Source organism: Struthio camelus, chromosome 1 (genome assembly GCF_040807025.1).
Source record: "Struthio camelus isolate bStrCam1 chromosome 1, bStrCam1.hap1, whole genome shotgun sequence".
NCBI lineage: Eukaryota > Metazoa > Chordata > Aves > Struthioniformes > Struthionidae > Struthio > Struthio camelus.
Window position 1 is genome coordinate 24,413,820 of NC_090942.1, and position 22,657 is coordinate 24,436,476.

At 37.3% G+C, this 22,657-nt stretch overlaps 1 protein-coding gene across 10 annotated transcripts in view; it reads left to right on the forward strand.

Moving 5' to 3' along the window:
• Nucleotides 1–1,467: 1,467 nt before the first annotated feature.
• POT1 (protection of telomeres 1) overlaps nt 1,468–22,657 on the forward strand; it is a 79,536-nt gene continuing 58,346 nt past the window's right edge. For 2 of the 10 annotated variants that reach the window (XM_068931771.1, XM_068931802.1), the window contains exons 1-6: nt 1,482–1,584; nt 6,733–6,866; nt 11,281–11,353; nt 12,219–12,310; nt 18,235–18,345; nt 21,531–21,578. In XM_068931771.1, coding sequence (XP_068787872.1) covers nt 1,491–1,584; nt 6,733–6,866; nt 11,281–11,353; nt 12,219–12,310; nt 18,235–18,345; nt 21,531–21,578 — 552 coding nt within the window. In that variant the 5' untranslated portion in view covers nt 1,482–1,490. Of the gene's footprint in view, nt 1,585–2,077; nt 2,164–2,891; nt 3,084–6,732; nt 6,867–7,317; nt 7,546–11,280; nt 11,354–12,218; nt 12,311–18,234; nt 18,346–21,530; nt 21,579–22,657 lie in introns of those variants that run through there. The other 8 variants (XR_011139066.1, XM_068931837.1, XM_068931827.1 and 5 more) reach the window with 7 other exon arrangements.

Consider the following 22,657-nt stretch of genomic DNA (forward strand, 5'->3'; position numbering starts at 1 on the left):
TCATTAGTCCTCTAAGGTACTGGGCATGGTACCAGTTCCACCTTAACTCTGTCTTCCCCACTATTTGCAAGACACCAATTATCTCAGCTTCAGCTCAAAAGAGAGACAGATGGAGAATCTGGTTTTTTTGGGATGCACCAAAATGTTTCTGAAAATTTGGAATTTATAGCCTTCCATAACTGAAGTGGGACATCAAAAACAGCATGGAAATTCTGCATCCAGTCAACTCTAATTGGCAATACATAGAGAACAGGAAGGGCTTTTACTTTAAATATAAAAAATAACTAGACAAAAACAGAGGACTACAAGCAATCTGGAAAGACTTTATACTATTAAAAAAAATGGTTTTCTTTTCCACAAAGTGAAAACAAGCAATGCAAATACAAAATAAGATGGTGGTCTATTTTTATCATGCTTGTATAACAAGGTCTTACTATTATTTTTGCTTCTAACAAAGCACATAACATTAATGCCCAATGGAAGGTACCTGATTAAAATTCATTGAGAACCGTGACAATCTAAAGAAACCTGTTTCAGAACAGGCTGTCAACAATGACAATGACAAAGAGGCACAAATGCCAGTGAATCCCTCTCCAGATGATTCCTGAACACAGATGGATTTCAGTTCCAATTTTTGAGTCATCACACAAAGTGTAACTAAAACACTTCAGAGACTTAACTAATACAGCTTCGAAATGGGGTTTAAGGGGGTGGGAAAAAAAAGATTCAAAGGTAGGGAAGGGAAAAATGATTTCCTACGGCATTTGTTAAATGTCACTAAGTGATGAGAAACATGAACAGGAGAGCCGCCCCAGATAGCACGGACTGCAGAAATGAGAAAGTGGAGAGACAGAGAGCAGGCTGGCAGAAGACAAGTCTCAGAGGCACCGGAGTCAGAAGGCCGAAATCTCTCAGGAGGAAGCTTTGCTGCTGTCATGTTGTGCCATGTGTGCCAGGTCTGTGACTTGGCGTGCAACGCTAACAGCATCTTGGCGTGGGTCAACGTGCTCCACTAAACGCCATCAAGCGTGAGGGACCCCGTGACAATCGCGAACAGCTGTTTCCAGAGCCTGGCCCGTTGCCTCGTGACATTTAAAGAACAAAACCCTCCACACCGGCCAGCAGCGCTTTCCCCCAGCTCCCTGTAACTCCCGCCGGTGCCTGCGGCAGGCCCCGCCGCTCCGCCCCCCCGCGCCGGCGGCGCCTCCCCGCCTCAGAGGGCAAGGCCGGCTGCTGCCGAAGGGGCGGCTGGCAGCCCCGCGCTGTCCTCCCAGCCCACCGCGGGGCCCGGCCCAGCCGAAGGGGAAACTGCACTCCCACGGCCCCGAGCGCCCTTCCCACCCCGCCGCCGCCGCCGCCGCCGCCGCCGCCGCCGGCGGTTCCCCCCACCCCCGCTCACCCACTGCGCATGCGCGCACCGCCCGCCAGCGGGGGCCAACGGCCGTGAAGGCGTGGAGGCGTGCCACTGCGCATGCGCGGGCCCTTCGGGCATGCTCTGTGAGCAGCAGGCGCTCGGTGCGGGCGGAAGTGGGATAAGGGCTGCGGCGGCGGTTTTGTTTCGTTCCCCTCGGCGCCCGGAGAGAGGTATCGGCGGGCCGGGCTCCGGCGCAGCGGGGTGGGACCTGTGCAGGAGCAAGGGATGGCCGGGCTGAGGGGGAGGGTGGCCGGTGCGGGGGTGGAAGAAGAGGCTTTTACAGCCCGGAGATGTCCGCCCGCCTCTGCCTGCCCTCTGGGTCGCTGCCCCGGGGGCAGAGCCGAGCCTCCGCCCCCGGCCGGCCCGCGCCGGCCAGCTGGCGCGTCTGCCCCGTCTTGCTTTCCCGTTTGCAGCCTAGAAACTCCCTGCACCCTTCTTGCTGCCCTGCTGCCTGTGTACGCAGTCTGTGCTATGCAAATTGAGCCTCTGCTATGGCAAACGCGGTGCCTTAGAGGGTGAAAGTGTCTTTCTCTCGTAGTGTTGCTGTTTGAACTCTGCGCAAGCACTGAGTAGGCTGAGGTTTATTTCTTTATTTATTTATTTATTTTTGTAGCTAATACATCTAAGCTGATACACGTAAAGCTCTTACTTTTAAGTATTTCAGCTTTTTGCAGTTGCTGTATAGACCATGTGAAGTAACTGCAGTTCACATCCAGAAAGGATTTACTCTGCATCACTATCTTCCTGAGGTACAGGCTTTGTTTTGCAGTGGGTGGCTGCTTTCTCACACTGAAATTTTGTGGAGATAAGTGGTAGTGTAAAGGTCTATTCAGAGCTTTCTGCATCTATAACATTATGTAGAGTTATGGCCTCTTCTACTAGATCTCCAATTAGTAAACTCTAATCTAAGTTTAATAATCTAAATTTAATAAGCTAAAGTAAAGGAATCTTTGATATTACTTCTCTCTCTTTCTATCTTTTTTTTGAGACTTCTGCATATGTATTTAAGAAATGATCTATAAGTACCTGTTGTGTACACAGCAAGTACACTTGCTGTGTTATTAGTATAAAGATGTGTAGGTTTATGGCCAGAAGATATGGACCTGGAGACCTATATCAGCAGCAAATTGAAGGGATGTTTTATTCATTATTTGCCATAAGAATTAATAATATTAAAATAATAAAGAAATAACAAAATGAACAGAAAATAATTCAGCAGATGTGTACTGGCATGAGTAGAAATTACACATTCTTATTCTCTTTACGTAGACTGTGTAGGCTTCAGCCTCAATTAACATAGGCCATCTTTTTTTTTTTTTTTTTAACTTTAATATCGCAGTGTGTAACAAACCTTAATTCTTCCCTAAAAATCTGAAAGATGAGGTCATGTTCGAAGGAAATCAATGACAAAGTTGTATTTAATCTAGGCCACTACTAGGACATTAATATGGCCTTCATTTTTGTTTTGTTTTAATAGTGATTTATGCAGAATTCAGTTTTCATTGACATTAGCGTGCATAAGCACTGAGCTCTTCTACAAATATTGCACCCAGAAAACAAAAGCTAGATAATCCAATTAAAATTGAGTTACGTGATTTGATGAGAATTCCAGATTATCATCTCTCCAGTGCGCTGTGTAACGAGAAATTCTGTGGAAACTGTCATCCAAGTAAGTGTACAAATGAGAAGTCAAGCCTTGACAACGTTTTGATTTTTACATTTCTGAATGTTATACTTGACTTTACAGTCCTAGTCCTATTTTAATTTAGTAAATTAAGACTAGAGATAAGTAATAGAAGTCAAGTTGCGTAGCAGAATAACAGGAAGTTCAATATGATTCTCATGAAGATTTTAATTTGTAGTAAAAAGATTTTAACACAGATATCCATTTATTAAACTATTGAAATAGCTGTAATAGCTCAGACAATGGTAGATCTCTTAACATTGGCGGCTTGAGAGGTTTGACATGCCCAGGTGTCATGGGGCTTCAGTGCTATTTGTTAAAACCTGACATCTTGAAGGTTTGAAAGTTTTATTCCTCAGTCAACTGAGTGCTGGAAATGAGTACTGATTACGAAATACTTCATGCTTCTACCAATGATTTGTGTCCTGTTGTGTATCATATAGCATAAATTTTAGGGGTTATGGACAATCAGTACCTTCACCACCATCAGCTGAATGAAGTTGCAAGGTGTATGGGGATGTTGTGGCAGGACTGAAAAATATGTGGAATATGAAGTTGATGCTTCAGCCTTGATTCTTCCCCCACCCTCACAGCCCCCTAAAAAGCCAGCCTTGAAACCCAAAACTAAACTTGGTCAAAAGCTTTACTGATGAGTTCTTGTGGCTATTACTATGTTTTTCCAGCTCTGGTCATCAGATGCAGTGAAGGAGAGGACTACTGAGATTTCAGTTAGACATTTGTGGACCCTAATAGGAATATATTACTCTGCTGTTTCATATTGGGTGCCTGGCATTTGATAATACTTGAGTTGCACCCTAGTGAAAGAATGAGATTTTAACAGTTACCTTTTTATGATGTATTGAAGCTCCCTGCTTTGCTATCTATTCCAGATATTTATTTTCATTTTCGTGCTCCTTTTAGGAGAGTAAAATTCTTTGTGGTAAAAGATTCTCAAAAGCTTATGTAATTAGACTTGAAGGGTTTTTTGTTTTGTTTTTAAGGTATAGGCTAACATGCTTTACTTTGCAATTGAGACAAGTTAACATTGTACACATAAATAATTACTGAGCTGAAGGTTGGTAATTTCTGGCTCTGTAACTAATTCTTGTTCAGTTATGTGACACTATATAAATTCTTTCCTCATGTAAGCCATCTCTGTTCTTAGTAGTCTTAGTCTTCTTAATAGTTGTCTCAGTAGTCAGCTGCTTAAATTTATTCATCAGAATTGGTGCGTATGATGCCTGTTGTTCAAAATGTAAGGTATTTTGAGTAGTGGATATATTTTCTATGTTATATGACCTCCTTATTTAATTAACACTGGGGAGGAAGTTATGGAGAAACGAGTTGTGCTTGCTGGCCTATACTGTGTGTAGGGGAGTATATAATGTAAGCAGGTAAGATGCATGGCGCTGTGGCCTTGTTATTCTGCTCTTACTAGGTCTTCTCTGAGTTCTTGCTGCTGCTGGTATTTTGGTATAGATGAGGGCAAGTTTTCAAAGTCTAAGTTACAATTTGAAAAAGAGATTCTCAAGTCAGGCAATAATGTTATTCCCAAGTGAGATAACATTTGTCAGACATGCTAGAATGTATTTTGTTTTTTTCATGCATATTTTGTTGCTTAGAAACAATAGTTTAAGAAGCCGGAGGTTGTTTTGCTGTTACTACTTTTTAACTTTAAAAAAAGAGTTAATATTGTTAGTGAAAGGTTATTTAGTTAGGTTATTTTACTTAGTGCGACTTTCCATTCATGTTTTAATTGTAAATGAATACTTTGTAAGGATTCAGTCTGTCTAGACTGAAAAAGCACTTCTTCTGAACTGGGATAAAAACATAGTTTAAATTTCGGCTTAGTAGAATATGTACTTTTTTGCGTTCATGCCAAAGTACAGGAAACAAAATTTTGTGTACATTTTTCGCTGTCATAAACAGATTTCTAAAACCCTTTCTGAAATTAGAACTGTGGCTGTAACCCTATCAGATGGGATTTAAGAAACTAGAAGGCATTTTTGTTTAACTATGTTCTATTTTCAGTAATTTATAATAAACTAATACTGTTATTTTTCTGTAGATATCCACTTAAAATAAAAAGCAAAAAAAAAAAAAGCCCCAAAAGAATGAGATAACCATATGCTGAGAAAATATAGCAATAACTGCTTATATCTAGATCATTTTCTTGCATTTCTCAAATGTGTAACTTCACTATAGCAGGCTCCTGTTCATCTCCCCTCTTTTTCTGATAATAAAAATGTTTTAAGCAAGAACTTATTTCATTGACTATTAGCACTGTTAGAACAGCGGACACCACGGTCACAGATTTTTACTGTGTGGTTTTCTTCCCCCTCCCCCCCCCCCCAGCATTCAGTGCTTAGCATTTGTATGTGCCTACTTTTTATTACTTTTTTTCTTTTAAGAAGTTGATCAGCATGCAAAGTAATCTCTGTGTAAGCAGTATATATTCATCTTAAGTTAAAATGGGAGATACTTTTCTTTGATGCAGCCAGATTGGCTTATAGGGAACAGCTTAATATTAACACTGTTTACCCCATCCTGTGGTTTGAGGCGAGACTCTTTATTATGAGGAAAAATATATATCGACCAATCTGTCAAGCTAGATGCAAAGTAATCTTAAATTTAAGATGAGTTTTGCTTTACGTGGAGTGAGAGTTGGCATACAGGGCCACATTAACTATATTCCTCGTTTAAGAACTATTATTACAAAAATGGTGCTCTCCAAGAGCCCCAGGGTGTTTCTGGAGACCAGCAGAGGCTGGTGCAACTAATGCCACATATCACTGCTTCAGATATTGATTGGGCTCGGTGCAGGTAACATCTCTCAAGGCAGCCAATCTGATGTGGGCAGCGGTATGGATAGGAGTCCTCAGCTCCACAATCCGCTGGCTGACTAGCTTCATTAACAACTTTATTATCTTAAGGCTCTTTTACAGCCTTCTGGTTAGTACTTTCATCGTCTTCCTTGGCTCCTTGGAAATGTGTGGTAGGCGTAGCTAGTTAACATGCAGTATCTTAGGTATTTTCTGACCTTAAATCTTTTTCTGTTTTTTTTTTTTTTTTGGGGGGGGGGTGGAGGAAGGATGAGGAAACTTTGACTAGTGCACAAACCTGTTTAGAAGTTAGTCAGAGGACTTGCATGATGTGTCATCTCTGCTTCCTTTTCTGATTCAGCTCTAGTTGTACCTTAAGATTTCACTTGGCAAGAAACATCTGGGAAGGACATACAAACTTCCACTTTGGCTTTGTCATTCAAAGACTCTGCTTAGGTTTTAGTGGGCACTTCTGTATATAATAGTCGCACTACTTACATTACTCTTTATTTCATCACTTGCCTTTTATCATATGTCATGTAGTATTTTGTTACCATTTGAAGTGTCATGGAATGTTTGCAAAATAAAGCAATTTGAGTGGAGGTCTGTCTCCAAGCAAATGTTACTCTCTCTTCCTTCTGTTCATGATACTAAGATATGAGGCCAAAGCCTATGGAAATTTTTAGTCTTGAGTAGTCAAACTGTCTTGTGACAAAACAGGCATCCCATTCTGAGTAAACTTGTAACTTCTAGTAACTCTTAATTTGAGCAAATTGAGTAATGTCAGGGGCTTATTTTTTATTTTTGTTTAGGTAAAGCAGCAATGCCTGTTCAGTTGCTGAAGATCATTAAAGGAGAATCTGAGACTCCGCTACCAAGCCACTTGCAGAAAGAGGATTTAAAACACTTGCAAGAAGGATTTGATTATACCAACAAATACTTTCAGGTAACTTACTAACAAGAGAATTTTTGTTTATCTTAAAGTTTCACCTGCTATATTTATAAGGCATGTCCATATTCAGTTGGAGACTTACTGGCACAAGTTGCTTTGTATATGTTTGTGTGCGCACTTGTTGCATATCTTTAAGCGATGCAAAATAATGACCCTATGGAACGTCACTAGATTTCTGCTGTTGACATCATTGGTCCTTGATTTTGCCCCCTCCTTTTACATTGCTAGATATGTAAATTTTTAAGAAGTTTTCTTTGTTTTACTTTCTGAACTATGGACCCATATCAAACCATATTAATATGCAGAAGATTGCTGAAAACTGAGGAAACTGGGGAGAAGTTGAGTGATGCTTTGTTTAGAAAAAATGATAAACACCATCCATTTTTTAAAAAAAAAGTCAGATTTCTGGATGGGTGACTTTTAAAGCTGTTTTTATTTCTTGTAGGAAGCAACGCAATACCCAGTTTTATGAAGAGAGGGTTCTGTAGCAGCTACGTGCACCAAGATACAATTAGTTTTTCTTTTTATCATCATTAAGTGTGCATTCATAGTAGTGTTTTTCAGTAGCTCTGAAAGTATTTCAGATTGGAATAAGTAGTAGATACTTAGATATGTTTTCAAGTACTTTCATAGTGTGTCAGTGAAGTACAGAAATAATTTTTTCATCCTCAAGGTAAGTATGCTCTGTAAAATACAGTGACAATTCTTGAAATGCTTTTTGTTTGTTTGTTTTTTTACATCTGTTAAACTTTTTTGTGAATGTTGCTGAAAATCCTGATTATCATCCCTGGTACTTACAACATAGATCAACATCACCCCAGACTCGCAAATTGTGTAGAAAACCTTACGGTGGCTTGAGCCCTTAAAAATGGGAAAGACATTTTAAAAATATGAGCTTCTGAAAGTCTAATGACTTCCTGCAGCCAAAAAGAACAATTTTGTTTCCCCAGCTGTGTACTACTAGTTCCAGTGGTAGTGCTTATCTGACTCTGAGTCCAGTCAGAGAAATAATTTGGCAGAGAGCTACAGAGAGCCATTCATGGTAATGGGGAGAGAGTAGCTTTTTGCTGCCCTGGCTCTCTGCACTGGTTCATTGTGGTGTCAAAGAAATGCGAGGAATATTGGAACTGTGCAAGGCGGAAAGGAGCAGAACTGTCCATTTTTGGAAGTAGACAGTAATAGAGTGTGATAAATGATGGTTTGATGACATAAATGAGAGAGAATAACCCAGCCTCCCTTAGATCTTGTTAAAGGGACAAATAGAAACATCAATAACCAATGCAACTAATACACAATGTTTTTGTTCCTTTGGGTTCAGTTTTCTGCTCCCAATCACCTGCAGGGCATATAGACTTTCTTCCTTTTAAGAGCTAATTCTGCAGGCACTCCTGTCACTGAAGAACAGGAATTCTTGTTCACAGAAAAAATATTGAAGCAGACAAAAACAGATACTAAATTACAAAATGTTTATGCCAAAATCAATGTGTATAGTAGGAAAGCAGAACAGCTAGTGTCTGGTTATGATTTAAAGCATTCATGCACTGTTATAAGTGTATAGAATTTCTTTCTCAGACTTTTGTCTCGTAGGAAGAGAATGTCATGCTTCTGCAAACGTGGATAAACAAGTGACTCTAAAACAGCCTGACATAAAAAGAGGGCAACTAGAGAGCTACTAAAGCATTCACTGCTAATGCACCGTTAAGTACTTTGGAGATCCCAGTTCTGCAGGGTGAGCTTGAAGCAGACTTTAACATGCACTGGTGTTAGGTTGTCTCAGTGATAACACAGCACACTGTCACTCTAGAGCTCCCAAAATAGGAGTCAGGTCTTACTTTGAGGAGGAAAGAAGGGAGGGCAGGTTATTGTGAAGTGTGTTCTGGGGAAAAAGCCAGAAAAAGCATCCAGGAAACTTCTGTCTGGCTTGTGTTTGTCAGTCCTGTTTTCCGAAACTTCTTTGCTTTCTAGCATCCCTTTGAAGAGTACAACATTTAATTTAAATTTGTGGGAATGTGACATAAGCAAAGTGCATGAGTCTTCAGTTAGATAGTGCTTGAGCTAAAGCTGATGCCTCCTTTTAATTCATTGTCTGTCCTGCAAACTTTGCTCTGACAGTTGAACCAAACCTGAAAATGTGCTGTGATGTCCCAGAACAGCTGCCTAATCACCTGCAGGACCAGATGGAAAAACTAGGCTGTGGCAAGGAGGAAGACGCATTCTCTGGAGGAATTGCACATAGGCAGTGTGAGAGTGAGTCTAGTGGCACATGGAAGGAGGAAGTTTTTGGAAGAAGTTTGTTTGTGGTTAAAATGAGCAGTGCAGGATTTTTGGGGGGAAGAGCAAGTTTTGCTGCAGAACAGGTTTTGCTGAAAGTTGGAGCCCAAGTATTTTAGGTGTATTGAGAAAGGATTAAACAATGTGGATTTTTTTCTGATGAGGAAGAGAGCTAGGGAGCAGGTATTTGGGATATAGAGGAAAGCAGCGTGACCCAGATTGTAATAGAGAAGAACATGGTCCCAAAGTTAGAGAATTCATTTGAAACTAGTGGGATGTAGAAGGGAAAATAAAGAACTACAGGTGAATAGAAAGCAGAGTCCCTAGCTCATCAGTGTATTCTGTTTTCAAATAGCATGCTTGTGTGGATTGAAACATCATTAGTAAGAAAAGAGAAAAAAAGTTAGTAGTGTTGCTGAGGGGACTTTGTTATTACAGACTTTCTTACAAGAAAAACTGTGTAATATTTGGCTTATTCAGGAACACAATTCAAGAGAAACAATCTTATCAAGAACAATTATGTACTAATACTTGAAATTTTAAACAACATTATAATTTAGAAAATAAATGGAAAACCTTTGTTTAAGTATTTATAGGGAGATCTCGGAACGTTTCTGAAGCTTTATTCTGTGGATGCTAATTGTTAAAATAAATATTTGATACTTAAGTCTCTCTGCAAAGCTCATCAGTCTTCCCTGTGAAAAGTAGGCGTTTAGCTGATAAAAACATATGATCGTAGATGAGGACCTCCATTTTAGTCTAAATGAAGCATTACTCATGTCTCAGAAACAATAAAGCAATGTGGTCCATCTTAAATACCATTCAGCATGGCCTTGTGTGTGTGTGTGTGTGTTTGTAATAAAACTGAAACATGCTGGGGATTGGAAAAGGAGGCTTTGTGGTATTTTAGTAATTTGTCATAAAATATATATTGAATTTATTTCGGTTCCTTTGCAGTCAACGTGTTGTAGTCCTGATTTTGCTCTTAAAAGCATCTATAATAACAGCTTATTGCTATGTAGTTTATCCTAACTTGGTTTAAGAGGTGGTAATCCTACAGAGTGACTTGATAACTGTTTCCATTTATTAATTCTATTTCCTGACATTTAAGTCAAGCTTTCCATGGAATATGCATAGTGTAAGACCACTGTGATTTACCCACCTATTTTCTTAATGTTACTGTTGTGTATTTATAGACACGTTGCCCCTCCTGTATCTGTACCACAACACTTCTGTTTTCTTTGCTGTACTGCTATATAGTTCTCTTAAACAGTTTTATAGGTTCAGTTTTCAAATGTTTATGTGTTTTTTTTTCTCTTTTGAACTGACTTTTTTCCCCCCTACCCTTGGAAGCAATAATAATGCTTTACCTGCCATGCTCTATAGGGTTACCTTTGATTGACATTTTTGTCACTGTTAACAAAGGACCTTTTCTGATGAGATGCCATTTTTCTAACAAAAAACATCTGTTACAAAGAAATGTTAACACAACTGGAATTGCAGGCCAGTGATTTTTGCCTTGCTAAAAATTGAATTTCACTATTAAGAGAATTCTTTAACATTTATATCTTTTACAGCATGTGTATTAGTGACAAATCCATAGACAAACTGCAGTTTCCAGCCTATGTAATACTGGCTTGTTCTCCCAGCTATACAGATTTTTATTTTTCACAAATGATTATTTATCTTCATATGCATCTCTTAACTCTTGATTATGATTTTGTTTTAATATATACATTGTAATCACTTGCGAGTATTTCTGGAGAAATATGCCTTCTCTTTTTAAGATTTTGATTGTCCCACCCTTTTTAGCTCCCTTTTAGCCTTTGTGTATCAGTGTACCTAATAAAGCTTACTTTGGTAACTGCTATTTAGTTGTGTGATCTAAGCTTCTCAGTTAGTCAGTAGCCTCAATAGTATCTGCTGGTAATAGTTCATGCAGAGATACTGTCCTTCACCTCTGTCTTGAACAGGTTTTATTATTATTATTATTATTTTTAGAATTCAGATGATAATTTGTGGTTATTACTTTAAGTCAGCCTTTTCTTTTTTTTGACTTACAGACGTCTCATCTGTAGTCAGTGTTTCAGTAACTTAGGTGTGTAGACTTAGTTTACATAGTTTTTTTTCTTCTTAGGGAACAGTTGTTCTTTGCTACCCGCTAACGAAACTCAGAGATGGGACAGACTTTTTCAAGGTTGTTCTTCAAGGTATTGCATTTACATTAAAAGTTATTTTTGTTAAACTTCTCAGCACTTTTTCTGAACACCGTGCTATTAGATAACTAGTACCTGCTTTTTTAGTGTTCAGTAAAATGTATATATTTTACTATATCTTAATATACATTCTATATTACTCTCTAAATAGTCTGTCAATTCCCTAGACAAATGTATTATTTTAAGTTTATACCAGGTAAGTTTCTGGAAGCAATGTCTTTCTATTTTGATAGACTTCCTGTTGCAGAACCTTTTAAAATATTGTCCTGGAAATGCATTATCTATGTGTACAGCTATAATAGTATCTTTCTCAGCTTCTTGCTATGCAAAACTAAGAAAAAAACACACTTTATCAATTTCTGAATCAATAACAGCTAGAAAACTATTTCAAATCATTTAATTTCTGCTTTGGTCCTTCCCCCGCTCCCAGGAAAGCATCTTAACTTGACACATCTAAGTCCTCGATTATCTCCAGATTTATATAATGCAACAGGATGTTCTATGTTGTTAATAAACATCTGATGTGACTAGATAATATTTGCTTGCTAACACTGTATATTGAATTGTCCAATTCAAGAATTTTTGTCATTTTTATTAAATGTACAGTGATGCACTATATGTTCACATTTTAAATAGTTATTTTATGGAGAATATTCTACTTGATATACCTAAGTAAGCACACCAAAGCAGTTGCATAACTATTTTAAAGGATTTTCTGTTTAAAGGTGTTTTTGGTTGGTTATTTGAATAAGAAATGTTGACTTTGTAGAAATTTTTTTTTTTTAAGAAACTCCTTTCCACTGCTGTTTTGTTTTGCGGAAATTATAGTAGTTAGAATAATTTCTGCTTCTTTTTCTAGATTTAAATAACTCATGCTCAAGGATCAACAGCATCAATATTTTAATATATGGAAAAATGGCAGAGGATTGTGCAAAAGTTATACGACATGGGGTAAAACATTTTTTTTTTCTGACTTTAGGAATTATTTCCACAGTTCTGTATTGACTTATTGTCTTGTATAGCCTTTACCTAGTTTAGAAAGTTTGTTCAATCAGTTCAAATGTCTAAATATGAAATGGGAGAAAATATTTGCTTATGCAAGTTCTTTTTAACGACAATATTGAAACAAAATAATTCTTTTTGTTTATCAGTGCTTTTTATTTATATAGCAAGTAAAAGGTGATGAATATGAATAACTGAGAGGCTACCCGTTTATGTTTGTGGGTTAAATGTCTATTACCATTTGAGAAGATAGATTTTTATAGTTGAATTGATTTAAATGACAGTTACACTAAAAGTTTTTCTTTTTTTAATTATGACTTTTATTGCAAAAATGGTGGACTACTGCATTTACAAAAATTTAGGAGAGGATCCACTTTGAGACTAATGCCTAAATTTAGCGTTTATACGACACTGTGTGTAGGGCGAATGCTCATGAATGATTGTGTTGCACGAAACGTCTAAGCTGTCAGTAGTAAACGGAGATCTAGTTCCTAAGGGATTAGAGACCTGGTCAGCTCAGTTCTTCTCGAGGCTTTCATGATATTGATGAGATCTCCGTTGCCTATGCTGGCAGTTTAGGCATCTGAATTTAAAGTAGAGCTAAATCACACCCTTTCATTCTTTTGCTTTTTGAAATGCATATGTGTGCGTAAGAGATCGTACATGTGCAATAAGGATAAGAGACACATTTGCTTTTCCTTTTCCGTTTTTGTAGTCCTAAAAAAAAAAAAAAAAGTTCAAAACTGCATAGACTTTTCTCTTGATTCATCAGAGATACGAGGTTAGCTTGATAGCTCCAGGGTAAAGCACATTGGCAAGTCAACCTAAAAGTTTCAGTGAGACTGAGTGTTGCAGCTAAAGAGAGGAAAAAAAGCTGAAAGCAGCTACCTCAACCTAGTATTTTTGGATAGGTTGCCAATACATTTGTTGACATTCCAGTATTAGCCACATACCAACTTAAAGTTGAGAAAGTATACAATACATTAAGATCTCATGTTAGTATTTTATTATTTGCAATATAAATTCACATTGAGGATACCACTAAGGATATCGTCTTAAGGATAAATCATAACTTTTGCTTTGTTCTCAGTTTTTGTATATGTGTGTGTGTTTTTGTTTTTTTGTTTTTTCTTTTCTTTATAATGAGGGAAAGAGTAATTTTTATTCCCTGAGAGTGATTTTGCTGTTTCTGGACAGTAGCTCATACCTGAAATAGCGTCATTTTCAAAGGTGCACGCATCACTTCATGAGACAGATGGGACTGAAGCTGATAACTTCAAGAAATACACCTGCAATTAGAGCTGAGGCGCTTACATGAAATATAGTGACCTATATTATAATTACTATATAATTAGTTTTCAGACACTGAACATTTTCGAATCCCTTGTGTCTTAAACATTGTTAATCAGACTAATTAATACAGATCTGGGTTTTTTAGTTTTTGTCTGTGTATATGTATAGATTTGAGAGAAGGAACTGGAAATTTAGTTTCTTTTTTTTGTTTTTTAAACCATGTAGACAATCCTCAAATAGCAGGTGATGTTTATACATTGGCTGCCTCTTCAGATAGGTAGAAAACATATTTTACCCAAGAAAAATATTAATTGACCCATTTTTTTCAGCAGAGATGTAACTATTCTTGAGGTTTTTATCCCTTTTCAACTTTGGTTCAAGTCAGTAAAGAGGTTTGGAAGTTACAGAATGAGTATGACAGACTGGCAACATGACTCTGAAATTTGTTTCCATAAAAAGCTTGCTAAAAAAAGTATAAGTGTTATACATGTGTAGCATATAGTTGAAGAAATTTATTTGAAGTTATAGTTGTGATTGAGTATTTTTTTAAAAAGTTGCAGAATCGTGTGTACAGGCAAAAATCCTCACACGGAAACAGAAGAAGCTGACATATACCCTATGTACACACCTTTCTTTTTGTCATTCTTATCTAGCCTAATTTTGACTTGCATAATTTGTGAACTAGAATATTCAGAAATGTTTATTATATCTTTAACAAATCTATATCCTTCAGAAGTCTTATTTAACTATGCAATTTGTTGTACCTCCAGGAATTTTTCTGGTGTTATTCACCATGTGGTTTCCATCAGCAGCTAATTGATCTTGTGTCTCTAGCTGAATGAGATAGCACTGCGTTTTTAAAGAAAACATTGAATCTAAGAAACTTTTTCTAGCCAGAAGTGGTTGTTTTGACAGATAGCATGGTGACAGGTCTTCAGAAGTGTGCAATACCTGTATAGTGTCTGGTCAATTAAATAGGAAGCCTGCATGATAACAACAAAAAATGATCTATAGGACATTTTACACCGTTTGCATTTAGTGTCTCATTCAGCCAGCACAAATTATGTGACGGAAAAGCAAATAAAACATAGCAATCCTGAATGAGGGATTGTGTAGTTAGTTATTTCTTATGACTGAATTCTTTTGAAAGAATCCTACCTCGATCCTTTTAATAGAACGCATTCAGAATTTGTGTTATTAATTGACCTTGACATTGATGCATGACTCTTTTCAGCCCCTTGTTATGTGTGAGCTTGAGGAAACAAATGGAAGGGCTTTGGACTGGGTGGTAACATCTGGAGGTCAGAGAGTATTCAGTTTGACATTGTTCAGTGGATTCTTCTATAAGTCAAAGCCTTATTTAAATGTTTGTCATATGCCATGCTAAAGGAAGAAATATGCCTTAAAGATCAGCAAATTGAGTAGGATGTGTTTGGGGCAGACTTTTCTTTTCCCCGCAACCCTCAGATATATATAAAAGAGGAGATTTGTGAAACTATATAGCAGTCCTTATACAGAATTCCATATAATTTTGGCAATGAGTCCAGGATAAGAAGTTCTTGAAAAAGTGTATTCCTAAAAATACAAGCCTCAGAATCATTTTAAAATTAAAGAATTAATTATTTTTTCTGTCCTGATAAAAATACAAATCTTGAACGAAGCCCTGAGCAGCAATTAGAAGATCAGGAGGATCATTACCAAACAATAGGAAACCACAACACACAAGCAGCAAACTTCAGACAGCCAAAGTGTGCTAAGATCAGTGTTCAGTTTTACCCTGTGGTCTGAATCTTCACAGTGCTTTCCACGTTTCTAAAATGAGATCTTAATTTTGGAAAAATCAGAGTCTGAAGGGATGGGATGAGTTCTGAAACTAGCAAAGTTACAATTTAGCAGGAGCGAAGTTACAATTTAGCAGGTATGATATGGAATTCATTCTTAAAAGCAGAAAGTGTTAGCCATTAAAGAAGAGTAACGCCAACAAGGTCCAATGCCTTAGTACTGTTTACAGCCTAAAATTCCAGGCTACAGTTCTGTAGTTTTCCATACTGTACTTTAACAGCTTTATCTAATTAGCCTAAAGGAGGGAAAAAAAAAAATCAAGTTATCCCTTGTTCAGACACTTGAATGACCATGTTTTCCCTGTTCTCCCTGTAAAGGGTCTTCTGGTTCTCTAATAGAATAACCTTTCAAAAAATGTAAAGGTTCTCTTTTCTTTTTGGTAAGAGAAATATAATTTCTTTTAGATATTAAAAAAAAAATTGGTTGAATCTTACGGTTTGTATCTGCATGCAATATAATGCTGTTCTGTTGACATGAAAATCCACCTATTTATGTGAATGAATTTGATTCCCAAACCAGTTATAATAAGAGATCTCCTAATAACTACTTTTAGCTACAGAACATCATGCATGAGCAAGGTGAAATGGACAACTTATATTTTTGAAACTACTATGGCACTAAATTTCAAAACACTATATAAACCCTATGTAAATTTTTTGGCAGGTTTAGGAACTGCAAGTCACAACCTGTCCAAGTTGACAGAGTTAATGACATATCTGAAAAAAGGCCTGTTCTTTTTACCTACAAAGCTATCTTGATTTTGAAGTTAGTACTTTTTCCCTTTATTTAAATTGTATATCTGTTTACACGTCTTTTAAATGTCATGTTACACGTTTCATATTACATGAGAGTAGCCAGCAGTGATCTGATGCTGCTCACAAAAAAAAAAAAATTTGCGTTGGTTAACTTGAGTTTGTGCAATTCTAAAGTTTGTTCTGACAAATGAGAACAAGACAAGTTAAGTCAGCTATACAGAGCTCTAATCCTGACTCAGCAGCCAAGTTCCACAATCTCTTGTGCGGCCAGTAATCTAATAAAATGCTGAAACAGGAGCAATGTATAGCAGGGCATAGCTTTTTAGCTTAAGGTTGATTCCACTATTGGAAGAACACCATGAATAGTGTCAGCCACAGTGAGAGCAAAGACTTATACTGCACCTGATTTCTGCAAAACAGCTGTTTCCTGCAGTTTATTTTTTGTGCATGTTTCTATCTGTATCTGAAAAGAATGAAACAACTTTAATGTATGTTTGTAGAGTGTTTCACGTCCAAGGAATGTTAAATTGGGTCAAAATGATTAGACAACTTAACTTATTTGTGTAGCTCTCAGTATATCTTACACTTAGATGACTTGTGTATTATCAGCTGAAATATACTTAGTATTTCCATTTATGACACTACGTGAAAATCAGCATGCCCTAAGTAGTTTTTTCCTGTATTTAAGGTTTTTCAAAGCAATTTTTTTGGCAAATCCTTTAATAACTAAATATATCCCCATCACTTAAGCTAGTAGTCTTTCTTGCACAAAACATTAAGGTTTTGGATCTTCTGAATCATTTAGAGTAGCACTGTTAGATTGCTGAAATAGCAAAAAGAGCCACCACGGTGCAATATTTGGCTAAAACTGTCAACTTTAATCAGAAAACTCTTTTATTTGTTGTAATCAAATAAACACATGAACAGAAGTCATGCAGTAAAAGCTTATGGAAGGGCTTTTGGTACAAGGTCAAGCAGAAAGAAGGTTCTGAGTCCCAAATGTTTGTTTTCAGGCGTTTTGCATGAATGTGGAGTGGGTTTTTTTTTTTTTTTTTTTTTTTTTTTTTTGCAAAAATGGATCACACGGGAGCAACTCTGGTGAACTGTTTTGATACCAAAACAGCTAGCTACGAAGAAGCTTTACATTGTATCAGAGTACTCAACATTATATTTCTGTTTGGTTAGATATCTTGTTTATCATCTTTATTGCCTAAACTTATTTTTGATTTTCTGCCCCCCACCCCTCCCCGGCTTTTTTTTTTTTTTTTTTGTAAGATTGTTACTGAAAGGGTGAGCTACTGCAGGGACTTTAGTCTTTTACTGCTTAAATCATCCTTTTTCTTGTTTGTTTTGTGGTGTCTGAAGAACTTTATACCAAAGCAGAAGTACAATGGCAAATGTAGTTTTTGCATTTCTGTGCCAGAATCTCAAGACTGACAGCAGAGAAGTATATTATGTCTTTTGCTCCCCCCACTGCACAAATCTACGTGGAGAGTCTCTTTGAAGTGCAGCTATGATGCCACAAACAAGCACTGAGAAAGAAATATTTTCTTAATACTAATTAAATGTGTGATGTTTTTTCTAGCTTAGTCAGATTTACACAAAAAAGTGTTGGTATTTCGTATGTCCAAAAAGTTGTTATTCTCTCTTTATTTAATATGACTCTTCCCCTCCAACCCTTGTCAAAACTGATATTCAGTCACAGTAGCCTCAAGCGTCTATAAACTTTAGCAGAATCTGAAAAAAAAAAATACTTGGTGGCAATGTAGAGTTTGGAAATGTGAATTTCATGGATAGAGGAACTACCTAGAAAAACTTTGTGCTGGTGTTTAGAATATCTTTTCTTTTGCTTCTTGAATGTCTTGAGCCTACAGAATGACATTTCACATTGCATCCACTTTTAAAGTAGCGTGCATGATACTGTACAGTGTTTATCCTCTATTGTACAGTGTTTATCCTCTATTTATCACCCTGTCTCCATAGGACACCTTTGTAGTTGCTGGATTTAAGTTGGCAAAATCACCTACAGCAAGAGAAGATGGCAGACATGGTTGCCACCTGGAGGTGTCTGAAGAAGCTGGATCTGCCATTTATGTACGTGGGTGTCCAAATTTCTATTGATTTTTTTTCCCAATACCATCATTAATTTTCTGCTTTGCGAAGAGAAAAAATAAAATCTAGTAGAATTTAAGTTTTGCAGATTACTGTAGCATATCCATCAGGAAACTACCAGGTTTATGGGTGTGTTTGTGTGTAAAACCTTTTAATCCATCCATCTTTTCAAAGTGATATAGCTAGAAGTAACATCTGTACTATCTCTGTGCAGTGGTTGTTGCAGATGTGAGCGTTGTCCTAAGACTCTGACAGGCCTGGATGAGGGAGGAGAAAATCCCTCCTGATAATACTCTATGGAGAATAGACTACATGGAAAAATAACGTTTTGTAGTAGATGACAAACTGAGAGAGAGGACTGGCTATATCTGAGGAGAGGTGCATTGTATCAAAGCACATAGTAATGAAGTGATGCAAGGTGGTGGATTATCTCCCTGACCTCCCAGGTAAATTTCTGCGTGTTGAGTGCAGAGATTTGGCCTTAGATAGCTGTAGATAGCCCCTTAGAGTTCTTTAAGTCATTTTGTGCATAACAGTAATGCAGACAAGACTGAGAGTGCAAGAGTGGCCTAAAATCTTTGATTTTTATTTTTCTGTGGGCTGTGAGTTTATATTTGTTTAAAAGGCAAAGTGTAATCATAGGAATCTATATATTTTAATTCATAGATTCCTAATTTTTAGAAGTGAGCTATAGCCCATATTTTCTTCAGAAAATATATATTCTTTAGTGCTGTTTTCATTATAAATACTACTGATCTTAAATACTTCTGTCTTCTGAGATATAGAAGTGGTGTGTACCCTGTTCTGCAGAACTTCTATTTGTCTCTGGTAATACGTCAACAGTGCATGTGTGTGTTGTGGCCAACAGGTCTTTACCTTCAAGAAATGTTTACTACTCTTTTTTAAATTGAAACAGTACTTTCTGAAAAGTTTCAGAACTTATCAAAAGTCACAGAGGTTTGAGTAGGACCTGGGATATTCACCTTTATTTGGAAACCTGTAGTTAACTATAGGGATGAGGGATGGAATGAAACTAAGCTTTCAGAAACTTTATTGGGTACTTCAGTGGGATGTTTCCAATATTTCTTATGAAAGTGGTCACAGCAGTTATAGGTGTCTGGTGAGAAAGTGCTGCACATTTTTGATCCCTGTAATTGTAGACTACTGTTAGAAACAGCATGATAGCATTGTATAAAGCTGTTGGAGGCAATGCTGGGAGCTCCATTCTATAGTTAATGAAAATGAGTTGATGAGTACTCCCCAGGACAAGAGAGACATGGCGCTACTGGAGAGAGTCCAGCGGAGAGCTACAAAGATGATGAGGGGACTGGATCATCTCTCCTATGAGGAAAGGCTGAGAGAGCTGGGCCTTCTTAGCCTGGAGAAGAGAAGACTGAGAGGCAATCTCATCAATATCTACAAGTATCTGAAGGGAGGGTGTCAAGAGGATGGGGCCAGCCTCTTCTCTGTGGTGCCCAGCGACAGGACAAGAGGCAACGGGCACAAACTGAAACACAGGCAGTTCCACCTAAACCTGAGAAAAAATTTCTTTGCTGTGAGGGTGACAGAGCAGTGGCACAGGTTGCCCAGAGAGGTTGTGGAGTCTCCTTCCCTGGAGATATTCAAAACCCGCCTGGACGTGATCCTGGGCAATGTGCTTTAGGGGACCCTGCTTGAGCAGGGGGGTTGGACTAGATGATCTCCAGAGATCCCTTCCAACCTCAGCCATTCTGTGATTCTTTGAAAAGAAAAAGGCACCTTCACTGGATGCCATTGACAGCAGTATACTATGGTGAATACTTTGAGCCTAACCATCTAGATTTTGAAATAAACTTAGAAATAATTATAAAAGCTTAAACACAAATTCACACACAAGAGTCTTATTAAAATAAATTTTGTGCAAAAGTCAAGGATCAAACTTTTGTCTGTATAATTACTGTCTGACAACTATTTTAAGCAAAAGAAAATATATTTTTTTTATTTCAGAAAGATTTTTTTCCATAATTGACCTCTGTGGATAATTAAAGACTGGAATGCATTTTAATGACAATTAAGTGGTTTATATTACAAACTGTTTGGGGCATTCACAAACAAATACAGCAAAACTGTACCCTGAGCCTGAGCAAATGCAGCTGACGATCATTTTACCTAAACTTTAGGCACTTCCCTTAGTTGAATATTGACAGGGCTTCGTGACACACAATCTAAAGCCAGTGAAGAGATGCAGCCTACTGAATGTGTTGTTTATCTTGAGGAGGTGCCTTTCTCCCTTGACTGTAGAATGGAATTTGTAGCATTTAAATTACTGACGCAGACATTGACCGCTTAAAACTAATACAAATGGTCTAAGCTTTTGCATACTTCACTTTCTCAATGATAACTATTTATACGCCTGTTTAAAACAAATACATGGAAGGAAATCTAGCTTCAGGAGTGAACCAGATCGCAAACAGGGTTCTGCATGCTGCACCAGTGCGCAGCTGTGGCGTGGGCCCCTGTGTCTGGCAGGCAGGAAGGCTGCCTGCCACAGAGATCTGCTGTTGCATCTGGCAGGCAGCTGAGCCCTGAGCTTCTTGTTCCTTTGTGGGTCTGTGTTGGGTTAGGGCTTTGGTCCAGTCGGCGCTGCTGGTTCTGAAAAAGACCTTGCCCTGAAGATAAGCGCTTACAGTCATACTGTAGCCAGACCTAAGAACTCTCTAGGAAGAGAATTTGTGCTGTTTTGTTATGACTTTACCTTGATCTTTTCAAACAAGAGTAACTGAGAATAGGCCTATTCTAAACATTGAAATGGACAAACCCTAAAACTGTTTATGTTCCCTCTTAAGCAAGTCGATATTTTGAATTTTTGACCTCAGTCTTCTGAATACTGACTTTACTAATCTGACCTGACCTACATTCAACCAAATACATTTTTGTTTTATAAAATGTATATGTTATTTAATGGGAATAGATATCTTTTTTTTTCTGTAGGATAACAATTTTATTCTTTGTAGTGTCAAAATTGATTCAAATAGCAAAATTATTTGGTTTATTTTTTGCCAATTTAGGTAAGACAATTGAAAAGTGAAGATTCTCTGCAATATTTGCTTTAGCATCATCAAATCTTGTTATATTTTACTGCCTTCAATTTTCTAATCAATGAGTTTGCCATTTTTTTTCCTCCTTAGATTTATACTAAACCGAGCACAAGTGCTGCTTCAGAAACTGCATCTGTGGTGAGTTTCTTCTAGATATCTTTAAACCATATAAGACTTTAATTGCTTGTAAATAAGAATGTGGAATTCTTTTTCTTTCCTGTTTATTTTCCTTCCCTACTCTCATCCCAGATAACTTCAATTCTGATGAAAAATATATGCTCATGCTTTAAAAAAAAAAAAAAAGAAAAAAGAAATATATGTATCTTCCTTTGATTTAAAATCAGACTTCCTGTATTGGTCTGCGCATTTTGTTTAATTACTGTTTGGAACCCCACTTTACTTACCTAAATTAAAAATCTAGAGGAAACAGCATATTAAAGGCATAGGCATATGAGAGTTTATTAATCTTTATCATAAGATTAAAGATTCAGTACTGGAGATGATACAGCTTGGCTTTGTGTCAGCTTTATGGAGGGTTTTTAAATTTTTTTTCCTGTTTTTTTTTTTTCCCCCCAGTAATTGAAAACTACAATTTTCAGTTAGTTTGGGAAAACTAGCGTTCTCTTAAAGAAACTAATCAGCATATCCTGTAAACATAAGTTGAGGGGAGAGTAGTCTTTAGACAGTAGGAGGTAGTCCTTAGATTAGTCTTTAGATAGTAGAAGGTAGCCCTCAATTTTTTTAGTGCTCTGAGTGTGCTATTTTAATAGGAAGACTTATACAGTGACTGTAAGATTCTGTGCAGTGACACTGCTGAGAAATCATTCATGTGTGTGCTGCCACTGCTTTTCAAAGCCCTTTGGATGGAAATGTTAAACTCAATCAGTAAAAAATAACTTTCCAGTATTCTTTATTTTCATGACTTTTATTCACCTAGGCAGGCATGCTCAACCTCAGTTGAACTGACTGGTTAGTTTATAGCAAGGAAGTAATTGCAGAAAGAAATGGAAATCATGTAGGTCTTAGGTTCTTCATTGCCTTAGGGGAAGGATCAATCGATGGATTTATCTTTAGAGTCTAAAGTGGGTCAGGTAGAACTTACCAGGACACTGGGTAGATAGAAATTATTATTTTTTAAGATAAGGTAAAACATATCTGAATGTGGATGTTGATGGACGGACAGAATTCTAGAGGAAAGTTTATTTGAATAAATTCTT